The 17,811-nt window shown below is 40.2% G+C and overlaps 1 protein-coding gene across 14 annotated transcripts in view; it reads left to right on the plus strand.

Annotated features, from left to right (window-relative positions):
- The window catches only part of Fip1l1 (factor interacting with PAPOLA and CPSF1), a 64,600-nt gene that overhangs the window by 5,216 nt on the left and 41,573 nt on the right, over nucleotides 1-17,811 (plus strand). For 7 of the 14 annotated variants that reach the window (XM_051170295.1, XM_051170291.1, XM_051170287.1 and 4 more), the window contains 6 exons: nucleotides 611-668; nucleotides 1,694-1,797; nucleotides 5,173-5,237; nucleotides 5,721-5,828; nucleotides 6,397-6,527; nucleotides 16,552-16,661. In XM_051170295.1, the coding sequence (XP_051026252.1) occupies nucleotides 611-668; nucleotides 1,694-1,797; nucleotides 5,173-5,237; nucleotides 5,721-5,828; nucleotides 6,397-6,527; nucleotides 16,552-16,661 (576 nt within the window). Of the gene's footprint in view, nucleotides 1-610; nucleotides 669-1,693; nucleotides 1,798-5,172; nucleotides 5,238-5,720; nucleotides 5,829-6,396; nucleotides 6,528-6,813; nucleotides 6,883-16,551; nucleotides 16,662-17,811 lie in introns of all 14 variants that reach the window. The other 7 variants (XM_051170292.1, XM_051170289.1, XM_051170280.1 and 4 more) reach the window with 2 other exon arrangements.

Raw genomic sequence — 17,811 nt, forward strand, 5'->3', positions numbered from 1 at the left:
TCCAGGCCTGCCTGGTGTACAGAGCAAGTTTCAGGACAGCCAGGGCCATTACACAGAAAAATCCTGTTCCGAAAAAGAATGGAAGAAAATAGTTGGGCAGAGAGTGGTGGTGCATGCTTTTAATCCTAGCATTTAGAGGCAGAAGCAAGCAGATCTCTGAATTTGAGGCTATCTTGGTCTACATAATGAATTCAAAGACAGGCAGGCCTATGTGGACTGTCTCAAAAAACCCAAGTAACCCACCCTTATTTCCATCTGAGTATTTGTTTCATGCACTCGAACAGGAAAGCAGACACATTTACTAGTCTTGTTTGTATCATCCAGTAGAGATAATGACTCTAGAAAATCTTATCAGAGGGCCTGGCGGTGGCACACGCCTTTAATCCCAGCACTTGGGAGGCAGAGGCAGGTGGATCGCTGTGAGTTCGAGGCCAGCCTGGTCTACAAAGTGAGTATAGGATAGCCAAAGCTACAAAGAGAAACCCTGTCTCAAAAAAAGGAAAGAAAGAAAGAAAATCTTATCAGAGAGAGCTTGAAACTGTAGTGTTTTCTGTGTACTTGAAGCGGCTGCATCTGACTTGTCTGCTTGCCTCTTTTTTTTTTTTTGCAGTGCTAATCCTCCATCTGGAATTGAAGAGGAAGCTGCTGAAAATGGCGTGTCAAAACCGGTAACGTACATGTCAGGTTTTAAAATCCACTTAGCTGTGGTTTAAAATCTTTGTTAAGAGTGTCACAATTTATTTACAAATAAAACTAACATTTAACATAACCTTCAGCATCCTGTATGACTAGACAGTTTTTTTATGTCATGTCAAAAGAGTGTATAGGACTTAGTGAGGAGAAGAAAGAGTGGGCAGAAGCTTCAGGGGGACATGCAGCATCTGCAAAGGCTTGCAATTTATTGTCTTCAAAGAACAGAATAGTTGTAGCTGAACTGCCTGTCATGAGTGAGCTTGGTTTCTAATGCCAACACTGAGTCCACAACCTAAAACTGGTTCTTAGAGCTTCTTAGGAATGCTCTCGCTCTCCAAGTGTGATGCTCCCTGACTCTGTAACTATTAAAATGGTACCTGTGGTGTCCTCTGAGAATTGTTAAGCATTTTAATCCTTAACAGAGAAAGAAATGGGTTTTTTTTTCATATTTGAACTTACAATCAAAAAAGCATTTGGCCTAGATGATAAGATTATCTACCACCATGGAGCTAAAATATAATAGCTTTTTAGATCCATACTGTAAGCAGATCCATTTCAGTTTGAAAAGATACAGGTGCTTTTTAAATCATTTGCATGTAGTCTCTTCATATCACACTGGATGACCATGTTAAATGAATCTGACGCAGTGTAGTACCTAAGATAAAATTATTTAATTAATAAAAAAAATTATTTAAAAAGTTACACCTGAGAAATTCTTGTGAGCAAAGCATTTGTGAGATTCAGTGTCGGTATTAAACGCTCCCACATAGTTAATAGAGCATTGGAACATGAAGCGTGCACCGTCCGCTGAACGATGCCAATAAAAGTCCTATTCCTTATCCATAAGCTTATTAAGTGTTGTGGATGCCACTGGGATGACAATTTTATAAGCTTCTAATTTGTACTCAGTCAATTGTTTAAAAAAATACGGAGTAATTTTTATTAATATTTAATGCTGAATTGGATTTAATGCATTTTGTAATTGTTTATGTTGGTGTAGAAAGTGACTGAGACTGAAGATGATAGCGATAGTGACAGTGACGATGATGAAGATGATGTTCATGTTACCATAGGAGACATTAAAACTGGAGCACCACAGTATGGGTGAGTTGTTTTCTCTTACCCGCCAGGGGCATGTGTGCCGGGGTTTGTGTGTGGAGGCCATAGGCCCCCTTGTGAAGAGTCACGTTCTGTTCCCACTCAGGCGTGGGCTTGGCTGCAGATGTTTCCATCTGAGCCAGCTCACTGCCCTGATGTCTACCTGTGTGAGTGCACACCGTGAAGACTGCGTGGGTTGTCAATGGTGATTCTGTTGCTTAACACATTCTCCATATTACCAGGAAATGAAAGAACGCCTTAAAGCTTCAAGAGGGGGTCACTTTGCACCTGCAGTTAATTGCCTGCATGGAAGCAGCATATCTGGTTGCTGCATTGAAAACATTTTGCCAGAGAATAGGCTAGTAAGAGTTCTTTGCTTAGAATTGGAACACTGAGATTGTAATTTGCATCCTTATATTTTATTATGCAAACCTTAATTGCTGTGAGTGATCTACCTGCCTCTGCCTCCTGAGTGCTAGGATTTAATGTGTGCACCACTGCACTCTATTCTTGAGTTCTTTATATATTCTGTATATTAATTCTGTCATACGTGTTGTAGGCTGTTTTCACTCAGTTGTTTGCTTTGCTATTTGAAAGAGTGAATTTCACATAATTCCATTTGTCAGGTCTTGGTTTTACTTCTTAAACTATTGGACTCATTTTCAGCTAGAACTTGCCTCTTGGGTGGTTTTCCTTAGCATAACAGTTTCGGTCTCTAACCAGTTTGAGTAGACGTGTTCATGGTGAGATACAAGGCGTTTGTTTCATTCTTCTGCAGGTGGATGTCTGTTGTAGTGTTGATGTTTTTGTTGAAGCTCAGTGGTTGTATGAGATTATTCCTGATTCCTCTGCTCACTGATACAATGTCTGTGTTTTGCTGGTGCCATATACCAGCTCTGTAGTATGTTCAGTCAGGGGTAGCAGTGTTTCTGGTGGTGTTTTCTTACTTGGGATTGCTTTGGCTATGGGGGTTCTTCGTGCTTCCATACGAATTTTAGGATTTTTTTCTTTCTTTTTTGTTTTTCGAGACAGAGTTTTGGATTTTTTTTTTTTCTTGTGACAAATATCACTGATATTTTGATAGGATTGTATCAAATCAAATCTGCAGATTGTTTTTGCTAATATTAGCATTTTTACTATAAAATTTTCATTGTAGAGGTATTTCACTTCTTAGGTTTTCATTTTTCTATTGTGTGTTAGGTTTTTTGTTTTGTTTTGGTTTTTGGTTTTTTCAGACAGGGTTTCTCTGTGTAGCCTTGGCTGTCCTGAACTTGCTTTATAGACCAGGTTGGCCTGGAACTCACATGATCTTCCTGCCTCTGCCTCCCGATTGCTGGGATTAAAGGTGTGCGCCACCACTGCCTGGCTTTCTATTGCTATTTGAGTGGAACTGGTTTCCTGATTTCTTTCTCCTCTTGATCTTAGCCAAAAGGCTGAGAAGTGATCCTGATTTCTTTCTAACTGTGTTCCTTATTAGTATATAGGTGTGATAACTGATTTTTAAAAATATTAATATTAATAAATTTTGTTCTTTGACAGTTTCGTATATTTATAATTAGTACATTCTGGCTACTAGGTTTCCTGGTAGAGTCTATACGGTCTTCTACAACTAGAATTGCTATTTGCTAATAGAGATAATTTGATTTCATCCTTACGTCCATTTTTTTTGTCCCTTCTAAAACTTGAAGCCCTGTAGAGAGTTGGAGTGGAAATTGTGCACATGCTTGTCTCATTCCTGACTTTAGTTGGGACCATCATCCCATAAGTCTTGGTGGTGCGTTTGAATGTCATGCCACTTTGCCATGTCAAGAGACTTTCCTTCCGTTTCTAATTTCTTCAGGATTTTTATTGAAGGGATGTTGGACTGTATCAAACATAGAAATTACAAATATAGTGTTACTGCAGTAGTGGTGGATATTGAACTCAGAACCTTCCTTGCGCATGCTCGTACAGCCCACAGAAGACACTACTGAGCAGACCGAAGCAGGAGTCCTCCATCATAGGTCTAGTTAGGCGACATTTTAAAGGAAAAGAACGAAAGTAAATAGCTTGAGTATCATGTGGAGCATAAATCTCTGAAAGTCTTTTGAGTCTAATCTGAAAGCTTACCAATCTTTCTGTTCACTACAAATCATTCTTACCTGGCCCTCTGTTTCCTTCTCTCCCTCCAAACAATGTCCACAGCTATTTCAGTTAGCGCTAATACTTGAGTTTGACTTTTTAGTCAAACGGTACTCCGCCAGGCCATGGTGGTGCACGCCTTTAGTCCCCACACCCTGGAGGCAGAGAGAGGCAGGCAAGTCTCTGAGGACAAAACCCAAACTGAGATAAAATAAAACATTGTCCTGGAAAACCAGGCCAACCCTGAACACAACCTTGAAATTTCTGAGTACTGGAACTTTTTTGTTTTGTTTTTGTTTTTCAGAAACACGGTTTCTCTGTCTAGCCCTGGCTGGCCTGGCCTTGCTTTGTAGACCAGTCTGAGCTTGAACTCACAGAGATCCGCCTGTCTCTGCTTCCCTGAGTGCTGGGATTACAGGCATGTGCCACTATGTTCAGTTTGAGTGCTGGGCAGTAAACTCATTTTAAAGAAAATTATACAAAGTCCTTAGTGGTCTAAGTGACTTGGCCAGGGTTGCACAATTAATTGTATTTGAACATAGGTTTGTGTAACCACAGTTATTTGTATTGTATATGTATATATGCATTGTTGTAGTCACAGCCCAGACAAAGATGTGGGATATTGCAGATGTCCTGGAAGATGTTCCTTTTTCCCTTTGGTTATTAACTTCCTGTTAACATGGTTTTTCTTAATCTCCAGATTCATTCTTTCACATTACTTCTAATTATGAATTTGATTGGCGATATATGAGAAACAGTCAAGTGGGCGATGGGATTTGGCAGCGTGCAGGAAGCTTTTCCTGCTGCAGGATTGCTAGATGTTAAGGAACTAGCAGGTGACACTATAGTGTTGTAGTGAGGTAGTAGCTGGGAGACTTTTGAGATGCAAAATGTCAGGTATTTAAAGGAAAATTAGTTCTTTAGGCTTAGCACTTGTTCTTGCAAAGGACATAGGTTCAGTTCTCAGCGCCCACGTGGTAGCTCACAACACTCCAAGGGAGCCAATGCCCTCTTCTGACCTCTTTGGACGCCGCTCACACTTTGGATGTACATACATGAAGGCAGCACAGCCATACACGTAAAATAGTCTTTTAAAATGTAAAAGGTTTTTTTAATCCTGTAATAACTAAATAAACTTTAAAAATTAGTGTAAAATTTGTGAGTGCGGATTCATTCCCTTCCTATGTGTGTTTATAACATGTGGGGTATCTTCCTGTTTTGTTACTATGTTTTTGAGGTTAATTTTTATTCTGTTTTTAGGAGTTATGGAACAGCACCAGTAAATCTTAATATCAAGGCAGGAGGAAGAGTTTATGGAAATACAGGTAATATTTATTTGCAGCTTAATCGCTATGAAAATAGGGCATAATATCTCAACTAGGTCCTGAGTAGATTGCATTAGCTCTTCTCATGAGTGATGCTTGAAAATCTATTTTCTTTACCCACAAATTATATAAAACAGCAGTTGAACACATGGGCATTAACAGCTCTGCTGAGTAGTGATCGTTGACTTTGTCTTTGAGTAGCCCAGGGCAGTACTTGACCTAGCTGTGTCTTCAGAGCTGCCTGGTCCTCCTGACTTCATCTCCCAGGTGCATAGATGACAGGCATGCGCTGCCATGCTGATCACAGTGCCGGAATCCCTAACCTTTCCATCCCGGTCATCTCAAAAGGTTCATCACAGAGTTTGACTTGATCTAGTTTTAATGGTCAGGATGGATGGTAAAGGGTCATTTGTGTTTTCTCTTTTTGTCTTCTAGCTTCTTGCTAATGTAGCTTCTTTGCCATTTTGCATTTCTGTAAAATAGGAACCAAAGTCAAAGGGGTAGACCTCGATGCGCCGGGCAGCATTAATGGAGTTCCACTCTTAGAAGTAGATTTGGATTCTTTTGAAGATAAACCATGGCGGAAACCTGGTAAGATTATTTAGGCTGATGTTAATCTCAAAACAGATTTTGCGTGTAAAATGATGAGAAAATGGTCTTTGAGCAACAACGTAAAGTTCTGCCTTTTTAATTGTCCTAAGCAAATGAGGCCTGTGGACTTGAATTATTAAATCTCATTAGTCCTTGGGATTAGCATAAATGCAGACTCATATTTTTTTATAATAATGCCGTTGCTAAAGGAAATCATCTTGATCAAAATGTTTTCTAGTATCTGCTTCACTGTGGGAACTTTGAGAACTAGTGAAAATTCAAGGTTTCATGACCAGTGTCATAGAAATACATGTTACTGTTTTTCTTGGCATGTATTAACGGGTCTCGTGACGTTTCTATACATGTGTGTAATGGCTTTCAATCATGTCCATCCCTCTGTCGGCGGCGGCCTTCGCCCGAGCTCACCAACGCCCTTCCCTTCATAGCTTCTTCCTCTTCTGCTGCCATGTCTTCTGAACGTACTTACATTTTACACCACACTATATGGTAGTGTGATGTTGCCAGAGAGTTAAAATATTTACATCCTAAAAGTATATTTCGTCTTTAGGTGCTGATCTTTCTGATTATTTTAATTATGGCTTTAATGAAGATACTTGGAAAGCTTACTGTGAAAAACAAAAGAGGATACGAATGGGGCTTGAAGTTATACCAGTTACTTCAACAACAAATAAAATAACGGTAATTAGTAAATCTTCCAGAGTAACCCTGCCTCTTCTGCTGTTCCACTTTGACTCCCCAAATAAGGCACTTGTCCCCTAAAAAGGTGATTGCCTGCTGTATGACAGTTTACTGTGTTGTTCCCGTGACCATGTTTGTTTATTCCTTCCCTTCCCCGTCAGTTCCATGTTAATGGTTACCGTATGTTTTAGTTCAAATCAGACTAGCCACAGCTAGTTTGTCTTTATGTGGCCTGTCAATTAAAAATTGTATGGTATCTTAATGGGGAATATGTTATTTAACTTAGGCCGAAGACTGTACTATGGAAGTTACACCAGGTGCAGAGATCCAAGATGGCAGATTCAATCTTTTTAAGGTGAATTTTAGTAAATTATCCTTGGTTGTTCTCATTTTTTTGTTCTGAGTCTGCTCCCATCCCATTGGTGAAGGGAGAAAATTAAAGTGGAAATAGCTGCCTTTTTTCCCAAACCTTTGGCTTCCTGGTGACTCACTCATTCACTGACTGTTGTTTACTCTCCCTTTGCCTGTCACACTAAGAAACTTCAAGTAAAGTTGTTGTCTGCTGTGTGCTGTGAGTTAAGGAGGGCACACGCTTGTGGGGTGCAGAGGTCATGGCCACAGGTTCAGCACTTACTGTACACTTTGCTCTCATCCTTAGCAGCAGAATTGGAAGGTTTTCATTTTCTCAGTTCTTAAAAAAAGGAAGGACAGTGACAATTATTGCCTCTGATATTGAAACATTGGTATAATAGCTCATAATCAAAGTGTTTTCAAGAATTTAAGGTGTTCTCTGGCAACCTCTTAAGACTGGAGCAGAGCCACCGAGCTTTAAAATTAATACTTGAAAGGAATAGTGACATGAAGGTTGGTAGGACAGTCCTGGACATCAGGTCTGACTTCTGGTTTCTCGGGTGGGTCCAAAGGAAAACACTGCATTTTCATTGCTGCTTTTCCCAAAGTCTGCCTGAGTAGCCTTCCTCCCATAGTCTCAGTTCTTTCCTCCAATGGCACTGGGTTCCACTTGGGTTATGTCCCTTAGGGATCTTTTGTGGTCTAGATATGGAACTCTGTGTCCCTTTGGGAACACCAACACACTGCCTTATGCAATGCTGTGCTATATCCTCAGATCTAGCTGCTGTCGGACACAGTTCTATATAAAGACTTTAATTTTAACTAAAATCCTACTATAGGTAAGTATTTGGTTCTTGTTCTGTTAATATTTTCTAAGTACTCGGTGAAATTTATTCTATTTTAAATGGTCAACTTTTTAGATGTCTGCTTAGGCATTGTGTATTTTATAATGGATGACTAGAACAAATACATAGACCAGTTTAATAATGAGCTGGTTAATTTCATTGGTTTTGTTTTGTCTTGTCTTGTAAACTGAAATAATAAACTACTAGGGGCTGGCTTCTCTTGAAAGTTGTAGATAGATCTATACAGTCGGTCTATTGAATATTTATTGAATGCCTTTCAATTTTTTGAGAAGTCTTTGAGTTTTCCCATTTCTGGTTGGTTAATTCATTCTGAATGATTTTATGGTTGTTGTCTAGTGATTTTCATGCCTTGATCACATGCTTAAATTCTAGTTAGTTTACTACAAATGTTGATTTGAAGATGATTAATTTTAGTGACTTAATTAGGCAAACACTCCCTTCCCCCAGTCATACTGTAGTCTGTAGGAAGTGGTGAGAATGAAGCCATGTGAAAAGACCTCTAGTCATCCTGCAAACACTTGTGTGAGCAGTAGGCAGCAATTAGAAGGTAGTAGAAACTGTGCAGATCTGGTTTTTAGAAAAGAAATGATAGCTGAGTGGACTAAGGTCAGAAGTCAGCTAGGGAGCTGATCTAATAGGCAGTATAAGAGTGAAATGCACCGGGCTGCACTCAGTGCTGCCTGGGCCGAGGAGTAGGTAGCTGGAAGTCACAGGTTAAGTTCTTTTTCCGTCTACGACAAAGACAGTCAAAGTCAAGCGAGAAGCAGCCCAGCAGCCTTTTGAAGGCGCTACCCCTTACCTTTGGTAAGCTTTGGTAACAAGTCCAGTGAGTGGTAGAAAACAACTTCTAGATGCTTCTATCATCAACGGTTATGAACATTTTGATCTCCAGGAAGTAAGAGCCTTTTATGTACCTGCATGTGAAGAGGTTTTAATGGTTTTCTGTTTCCTTTTGTGTTCAGAAGGAGTCTAGCTGTGTAACACAGGATGGCCTGGAACACGCTCTGGCTTCCAGTTCATAAACTTTGTGCCCTGCCTCAAATGCGCTGTGCCACTATGTCTGTCTGTAAAGTAAGAGATGAAACTTTAGGTATAAAAGCCTCTCAATTGGGTACAAAAGTTTGGTAATTATATAATTTGGGTGAAGGGTAGGAGAAAGTGACCGTTAGGAAAAAAGTCAGCCACAGCCTCTCTCCTTTCCTTTTTGCTATTTTTCTTTCGTTTTATGATTGGTTTTGTTTTCTGTTGAGACAGCGTTTCCCTGAGTAGTTCAAGCTGACCTCACACTCTGTCTTCCTGCTTCAGCCTCTGAAATGGCCACAGGACAGATGCGTGTCACCATGTGTAGCTGTTGACATTTCCCTAAAATAGTTTGCTAAGCATATGTCACACAGCGTGAACTGTATGTGTATGTATGAACTGGGTCACCAGTGTTGGGAACCTGGCTTGCTTCCTTTTAGTTTGCAAACACAAGGGTTTCAGGTCAGAGACTTTCTTGTATTACTTTCTTCTTTTTTTTCTGCTTTCTTCTCTTTTCTGTCTCTCATTGATGCTCACTGCACCACTTAGACTGTAATGTCTGTCTTTGCTCTAATTTTCTATCTTGTGTTTCTGGGAGTTCCTTTTAACAGTTGAATTCTACGTAGATTTTTATTTCTGCCATTGAGTTTTTCATTTCTAAGAAAGCTTTTATTACTTAATTACTCTGCCTTTAGTGTCTCCTCCATCTTTCAGAAGGTTTAATAATGGACATTTATTTTTTAGTTGTTGCTGTTTTCTTTTTCTACACAGTCTCTTTTCTTTCAGCTTCTGAGTTGGTTTTTTCTCAAATGTTCTTTGAATGTTTTTTCTTTTCAGTCACTTTTGTGAGAGTTGGCCTGCAAACTTCTGGAAGCTCTGTATGTGAATAGTGAACTTATTAACTGTAGGCTTTCCATAGGATTATGATTGGTTTATATGCTGTTATCTTTAAGCTGTGCCTATATATTCTTTTCTTTTTTCCCCTTGTGGGAATCTGATTTTCAGAAACACTCCAGTATGTCAGAGCCTTGCCCAGCTGCTTCAGACAGTCCTGGATGCTCGGACTGTCAGCTCCTCTCAGTTCTGCCCTGAGAGTCAATGTGGTTTTGTTCTCTCTTCGCTGATGTAGGGTTCAGCTTGGTTATTCTGCTCAGTTAACTGTCTTTATCTGCTTTCAAAGTGTCAGGTTTTGCATCGTCTCCAATTTTTAGTTCTTGTGGGTTGAGACATGGAATTATTCACTTCTTGGCTTTTATTATTATTATTATTATTATTATTATTATTATTATTATTATTATTTCACTTATTATCCACTTATTGGCTTTCTACTTTTCCTTTTTTCACCCTTGTATTATTTGGAGATTGGTAATCCATATTTTTGTTAATTATGATTTTAAATACTAATTTGTGTTTTTAAGTATTGCTTATAATGTTAAACTTCAGAACTTTTGGTATAGTGATAGCATAATTTGGATAAATATTTACATTTATAGTGTATCTGATATCAGCATGTACATGCACACAAGTGGGAGAAGAGCAAATACTGTGCATGAGTTGGTTCTCTCTGCATCCTGTGGCACTGGAACAGTGAACTCCGTAAGGCTTCTGGTCACAAGGCTTGGCAGCAGGGGCCTTCAGCCTCTGAGACGTCCTGCTGGCTCTTAGCTTCCCTAGGTATAAATTGCAGTTAACTTTTGTTTCGGTGTATAAGGTTGGTGTTACCTTGCTTTTAGTAAATCAAGCACATACACAGCTATTTCTTAAAACGCTAGGTAATGGTAGCCTCATGCTGTGGCCAGGAAGATTTCCAATGTAACCCTGAGGGCAGCATCTGCCGAGGCACATGGGTAGTTACAATTCAAGGTGACAAGGTAGGTTGATAGGACAGTGAGGATTTTCAGGATTGCTTGATAAGCATGTTTTACAGAAAGTAATTATAAAACTTAGGAAACAGACAGTTTTTACATGTTTAATATCTATTCTGTCTTTTCGCCTCCTTTCCTGTTGTAGAGGTGCACACACAAACACGAGCTACATGAGTATGGTTTACTCCCTTCCATTTTAAAAATCATTTTCTCTCTCCCACTTTCTTCTTCAGCCTTCTCCCATTTTTCTTTCCAGCTTTAAGTTTACTATACCAATGTGTCAGGTTGGCTGGGGAGAGAAAATGGACATAATAGATGTAGACTGTTACCTGCTGTAAGGGAAAGCGAGGCATTCAGCAAATAGTAATGCCAATAATTACATGTTTGTACACCCATGGTACTTGAATGACTGAAGAAGTGACATTAAAGCAGAGTCTCAAAAGCAATTAAATTAAAAAATATTTATTGTTTCGTCCACATTCTGATTTCCAGACACGCAGGATACAGGTTTTTATCTGTAGTGTCTTCAAAGGTCTTGCTGTAGTGACAAGAGGCAGGTGGTATCATACAACAAAATACTCGCATAATGATGCTAATGAGAAATTTTAAGAAAAAATAGAAAATCACTGGAGAGACTAGGTATGATGAATGAAGTCTATACTACTCCAAGAGATAATTTGAACGACATATTAATCCTTATGGCCACTGAAATACATGCCTTGTAATACCTGAAGGTAGTACTAAACCCTGTGTGCTCTGTTTTCTTCTCCACATGCCGATATATACTAAAAATTAACTTTCAGATTAGCCACAGTTAGTGATTAACAATTGTTATTGTTATCATTAATACAGAGCAATGCACTAATAACAGTTATGTGAGTATGCTCAAACTAATTACTGTACTGTAGGTCATAGCAGCCTTAGCATAAGATGACTTTTTTTTTTTTTTTGGACAGGGCTTCTCTGTGTGGCCTTGGCTATCCTGAACTTGTTTTGTAGACCAGGCTGGCCTTGAACTCACAGAGATACACCTCCCTCTGCCTCTTAAGTGCTGGGATTAAAGGTGTGCACCACTGCACCTGGCTAAGATAACTTTACTTTTGATGCTTAGAGGAAATACTTGATGGCTTCTCTTTGCCGTTTCACTATTTTTGTGCTTTAGGAGCATTTTTAAGTAAAGGAAGGGTTAGTTGAATATCAACACTTTGCTGCCCTCACGGTCATTTGTAGTGTCCCAATAGCTGAGTGATTAGTAGGATGCTGAAGAACACATGTGACTGCACAGCAAAGGGAAGGTTCCTGTCGTGAGTTGGAGTTGGAAAGGCATAGGATTTCCTTACACTATTCAGGCTGCATGGCTTAACTTACAAACTGTCAGTTTTGGGAATTTCCCACTTTACTTATGTTAGTCTGTTTTTGATCTGTAATTGACACTACAGAAAGCTGTAGCGTAGGTTGATGTTGAGAAGGCCACTGTACTTGAGTTAGAAGGCTCTGTAAGAGATCTAGAGAAAGGATATTCTAAACAAGAAGAGTCGCGTCAGAGACCCTGACAGAAGAGGAGCCTGTGCGAGGGGGAGAGGAGAGACTGTCATACATGGGTGTGTAAAGAGCAGGAAGAGCAAGTTCAGAAGTGTCCAGTGCCTGTACCACATAGGCCACGGTAAGAACTTGATTTAATCTGATTGGCTTGGGAGGCAATTAGGGAACCTTGAGCAAAGGAAGCATGAGTTGGTGTGTTTATGTAAGAAGACTGCCAAGGCTCTATATAGAGGGTAGGGTCTAAAGAGGGAAGAGCGAAAGTGAGGGGTACCTATCACAGTAGCTGCCGTGCACTGAGGGGCTTGACTTGGGGTGTGCCATCCTCTCGGCTGATGGGTTCTGGTAATAGTATAGTATACAGGTAAAGTTGACATCCTGTATGTTAGCACAAGTTCATTCCTGTAATGCTTTGCTCTCTTTAAGAAGTTTGGTAGGTGACAGTGCCACTTTATTAATATGAAGAAGATATGGAAAAACTCAGATTAGGGGACATGGGTAGTTTAGTTTAGGCCATGATAACTTTGAGGTATCAATTTGATGTGCCAAGAAATTAAATATAAATTGCTACTATTCATGGGGACAATGGGAACTTACAAGGTTAACTGTATTCCCGAGCCTTTAGGCCGAGTAATGTGTTTCTGTTTTGTTTCATCTGCCTTTCTCCCTTTTAAAGTCTCTCTCTCTCTCTCTCTCTCTCTCTCTCTCTCTCTCTCTCTCTCTCTCTCTCTCTCTCTTGTGTGTGTGTGTGTGTGTTTGGCTATGTGTCAACACACATGCTGTGGTGCATTTGTGAATGGCAGAGGACAGCTTTCAGAAATCGGGTCTTTCCTTTCATGTGGTTCCCTGAAACTAAAACTCCATTTGTGAGGCCTGGAAATAGGCCTTACACTCTGAACCGCCTCACCGGCCCTTATCCCATACCTTTTCATAGCATTCATTGTTTTGTGCTCACTCTTTGTACTGTTCTCTCTGAGACTTGGAGTTTGGCTCTTTTGGTGGTCTGAGCTTTTGGTACAGAGTAGAAAGTTAACAGGTCTTTGATAAATGGACTGTTTGCTTCCCTGTCACCACATCCCTGGCATCTTACCTGACAGATGTGTATCACATCTATTTCAACCTTTAGCCTTTGCCTTCTCAGTGATGCGCCTCATATTCCAATAGGATCCGCACATTTTAAATGAATTTGCTTTTAGTAAGTAGTGGAACGCATTTTCAGATACATTTAGTGTTAAGGCATAATTATAGGTAGGTGCCAGTCAGGGGTAAAACCAGTCACTCACTAGTTAATAGAGATCTAACTTTTTAAGTTAATACCTGGCTTTATTTTTATTAATAATGTATTTGATAACAATTTTAAATATTGACTTACATTAGTTCCCCTTTCCATTCTTTTGTCCAACCCCTCACCCGCATCCTCCTTGCTCTCTGATTCATGGCTTCTTTTTTAAAGTGTTGTTAGATATATAAATATGTCCCTAAATTTAACCCATTTAGTCTATATTATGTTACTTATGTTTGTGATTTCAGGACTGATAACCAATTAGGGGGCTCGTCTCTGGGGAATCCCTTTCTCCCACTCTCAGCATTTCCCAGTTGCCATAATTCTTAGGCTAAGGCTGAAGCTCCTTGAGCTTTAACCCCGTCCATGTTCACTTTACCCCGTCCGTGTTCGCTTTACCCCGTCCGTGTTCGCTTTACCCCGTCCGTGTTAGCACGCCCATTGGTGCAGTCATTGTTTAGGCAGACGTGATGTGCCTGACATTTCTAGGAGGCACAGTCTCACTACAAACGTCCTGTTCTTCTGGCTCTTTCTCCCGCTCTCTTTCCCTCAATGATCCTCAAGCCTTAGGTGCAGAAATTGTGTTGTAGACAATGGGACTGGGTACTATGTGACCTTTTGCTTGCTGTATTTGATCTGTGTGGCTTTTACAATGGTGGTCTTCTGCTGCAAAGAGAAGTTCCTTTGATAAGGAGTGAAAACTATGTTTATCTTTGGGCATAAGAATAAATATTTAAAATGTAGTTAGCAATTAGGCTGGGTTAATAAAGTGAAGGGTTCTCCTTCAACACCCATGACTCTACTAGCCCTGGGCGCTTGGCTTTTCTTTCCAGTACCAAGCATTGTTTCCCTCTTGTTGAGCAGGCTTTAACTCCAAATAGACAGCTCTTGGTTACAGTCAAGGTTTGCATGCCGTGTTGCACCCTCCCGGTTATCATGCTGTGCAGATGGTGTGTTTTGTGAGCATCATAGCTGGCTAGGACTATTGTTTGCTTCCCTCCCTTGGAAGCTTGAATGATGCCCTCTGCTACCATGAAAGTTAGTCCTCAGGGAAGGGACTTTCAGGTCAGAGATCTGACTCTTAGTAACTTAAGTGCATAAAGATGTTTTTGTTTGCGTGATACTGATGACTTGGCAGATAGATGATTTCTAAAATCAAATTGATTGAAATGAAGTATGCCAATCATTATCTGACATTTCTGTGTTTCTTGCTTCATGAGAAAGGAGAATGACTCTAAGTTTAGATGGAGCATGATAATAGAATTTAAATAGGGCCTAAAATACTAGGCATGATACTATTTTAAGCATGGAGCAACTTTAATAACTTGATTTTTTTAAGGTGGGAAGTGAGTAGAACAGCACTAAAATAGGAGCACACTGCAGCGGAGAGAACAGGCCACACCTGAGTAATAAATCCCTGGTAACAGCAGGTGTGATCACCTAGTAATAGTAAGCCTTCGAAATTACAACGTAAATCTCCATGGCTTCTGAGTTAACCCAAAGAGGGAGGGTTGTAAGGAGACAGATGGCTGGTCTCGTGTGCCTAGGTGTGTAGGCCGGCATGGTACACATACTCTTACTGGTGGTAAGCTAAGGATGTATTTTCAATTTAAAATTCTTCTCATACAATATATTTTGATGCATAATTTCCCCTCCCAGATCCTTCTATCCACCCAACTTTGTGTTCTGTTTTCTTCTTTCTCCATCATCTTTAAAAAAAAAAAAAAAAATCAAAACAAAAACCTATAAGACAAAAATGCCAAAACAAAACAAAAAAATGTACAAGAAGGAATGTAGGCTGTTTTGTATTGGTTGGTTCCTGGGCACGGGGCCTGGCCTATCATATAGTTGGTACACCCAGTGACAGACACTCAGTTGGAGAACGTTTTCCTTTTCACCACAGATATCAACTGCAAATAGCTTCTTGGTTAGGGGTGGAATGTTATGTCCACTTTCCTTCTCCATGCTGGTATTTGTCTGGTTTGAATCCTTGCTGGTCTTATGCATGCTCTCACAGTCTCTGAGTTCTTATGTGCATCAGTCCTGTTGTGTCTGGATGACGCTCTTTCCTTGGAATCGTTCATGACCTCTGGTTCTTAGAGTCTTCTGGCTTCTTCTGCATAGGTTCCTGATGATTGAGGGGAGGGCTTTGATAAAGACATCCTGCTTAAGACTGAGCATTTCAAAGCCTCTTGCTCTCTGCACATTATTCAGTCATCGGTCTCTGTGTTAATGACCATGTACTGTAGTAAGCTGCTCTGATGAGTGTTAAGTGTTACTCTGAACTGTGAGTATAGAAGCAGTGTGGCATTAGGAGTAATTTTATTGCTGTGTTCTTTTAGCAGCATAAGAGTGGTAGGTTTCGCCCTGAAGCCCATGACCTAGTTAAGTCCCCAGTGCTTGGTCCCTTTAATGGTGTCAGATATAGGCTCCATCCCGTGGAGTAGGCCTTAAATCTAATTTTAAAAGGGGTTGATTGCTCCTATAACATTTGTGCCACTGTTTTACCAGTATATCTTGCAGGCTGGTGGCTTTTGGATGTAATAGGGTTTGTAGCTGGGTAATATTGATGGTTTCTTTCTCATCTGGTAGTGGCAGAGTACCTTCCAGGACCATAAATATTAGTCAGTAGGTGTGGAGTGTTTAGTTGGACACCAGTTCGATTTCCGAGAGTGGATTCTTTCCATTGGTGTTACACCAAATCACTGTCTGAAACTGATCAGAATGGCTAGGAAAGCTAGTGAGTACAGACGGGAAAAGTCTTCAAGGCTTTTCTTGAAATCAGAAACATAGAGTTATAACCAAGTATATCCTAGATTCATTTACTTGCTCATGAACAATTTATGAGTCTCTAAGAGTTACAGTTTATTGAGGCTTTTAAGTGTTAAACTGAGCATTTTAGTGAATGGAACATTTTGATTCTTAAATCCATCTTTGATGCCTTCCACCTAATGCTAATTTCAGATAAGTCCCTTTTAGTAACTATCCAGGCATGGTGCATTCTTCATTTCACTTGAGATCAGACGTCACAGACTTAAAGTGCCTGGTGCTTGAGCGTTCTGTTGAATTAAGCGGGTAGTGACCCAGTTTTCTCTTTGAAGGTACAGCAAGGGCGAACTGGAAATTCAGAGAAAGAAGCAGCACTTCCATCTACAAAAGCTGAGTTCACTTCTCCGCCATCGTTGTTCAAGACCGGCCTGCCACCAAGCAGGTGAGTTGGACAGTCACGTCCCAGCCTTGGGGTCTTGGTGCTGCGTCTGTGCTGTGTGAAGGCTCCTGTGTTGTACCAACACACACTGGAACACTACTCACTCCACTTTTAGTTTGAACAGACTATAAAAGCTCTGTGGGGTGCGTATTCTACCCTAAGCAGGACACCTGAGCGCGCAAGCGATGAAGCGTGGTGTATGTTAGAGTGGTCGCCCACACAGCTGTGCGCACGGGTCATGCTGCTCGCTGTGGAGAGTGTTCTTACATTGATTTGTTGGACTTCATCTGTAGACTTAAAGGTATTTTTGTAAAAGAAGTGATAGAAATTTCATCCATAAAATTCCCATGACTTTCTTTGCTTTCACATAATACCCAATTTTGTGTTTATAAAATACTAGATAGGAGTAGTAATTATGCAACAGCAACAACAAAAAAAGTCCGATTCACTCAAGTGTGACAAGGAAAATGAGGAATAAATGAAGACCAGGCAAGTTTGAGGCTTGAATTAGATGAAGGTAACAAGCCTGGGCCTGAGATAAGTCAGCTCAGCTATTGCAGTTCTCTGTTACCCTGTTTACCTCTGTCGCTTGCTTAAAGCTTTACTCTAGTTACCTCTTTTCGTTTGGTCTACAGTTTGTTGCTGTTACCAGAAATTATACTTCACAGTACACTAATGGAGGAAGAGACCGTAAAGAAGCATAAGGCTCGTCTCTAACTAAAATAGTCTGGTTTGTTTGGGGTGGGTGGGTAGGTGGGATTGAGACAGGGTCCCATCATTTGTGGTCCTGGCTGACCTAGAACTTGCTGTATAGACCACGGTGGCCTCAGAAACACAGAGATCTGCCTACCTCTGCCTCCCAGGTGCTGGTATTAATGGCATGTGCTCCCATGACCAGCTAAGATAAAGATTCTTCGCGCTTTAATCCAAATGGCAACATTTAAAAGTAAGCCAGGATTTCAATGTACAGATACCAATGTAGAGGTATCTCAAATGTTGTTATTTGAACTGGATGACATTTCATAAAGCATTTGGTTAAACAGTGTATAGAGGCTAAGGAGTACTGATTCCTTAACAGATAGTATTCTTTTGGATTTTGGATTTGTATAAAATGGCAACTTTGAATCATTGGGTTTATGTGTGTTCTGCTTTA

This window comes from Acomys russatus, chromosome 28, assembly GCF_903995435.1.
Source record: "Acomys russatus chromosome 28, mAcoRus1.1, whole genome shotgun sequence".
Taxonomy (NCBI): domain Eukaryota; kingdom Metazoa; phylum Chordata; class Mammalia; order Rodentia; family Muridae; genus Acomys; species Acomys russatus.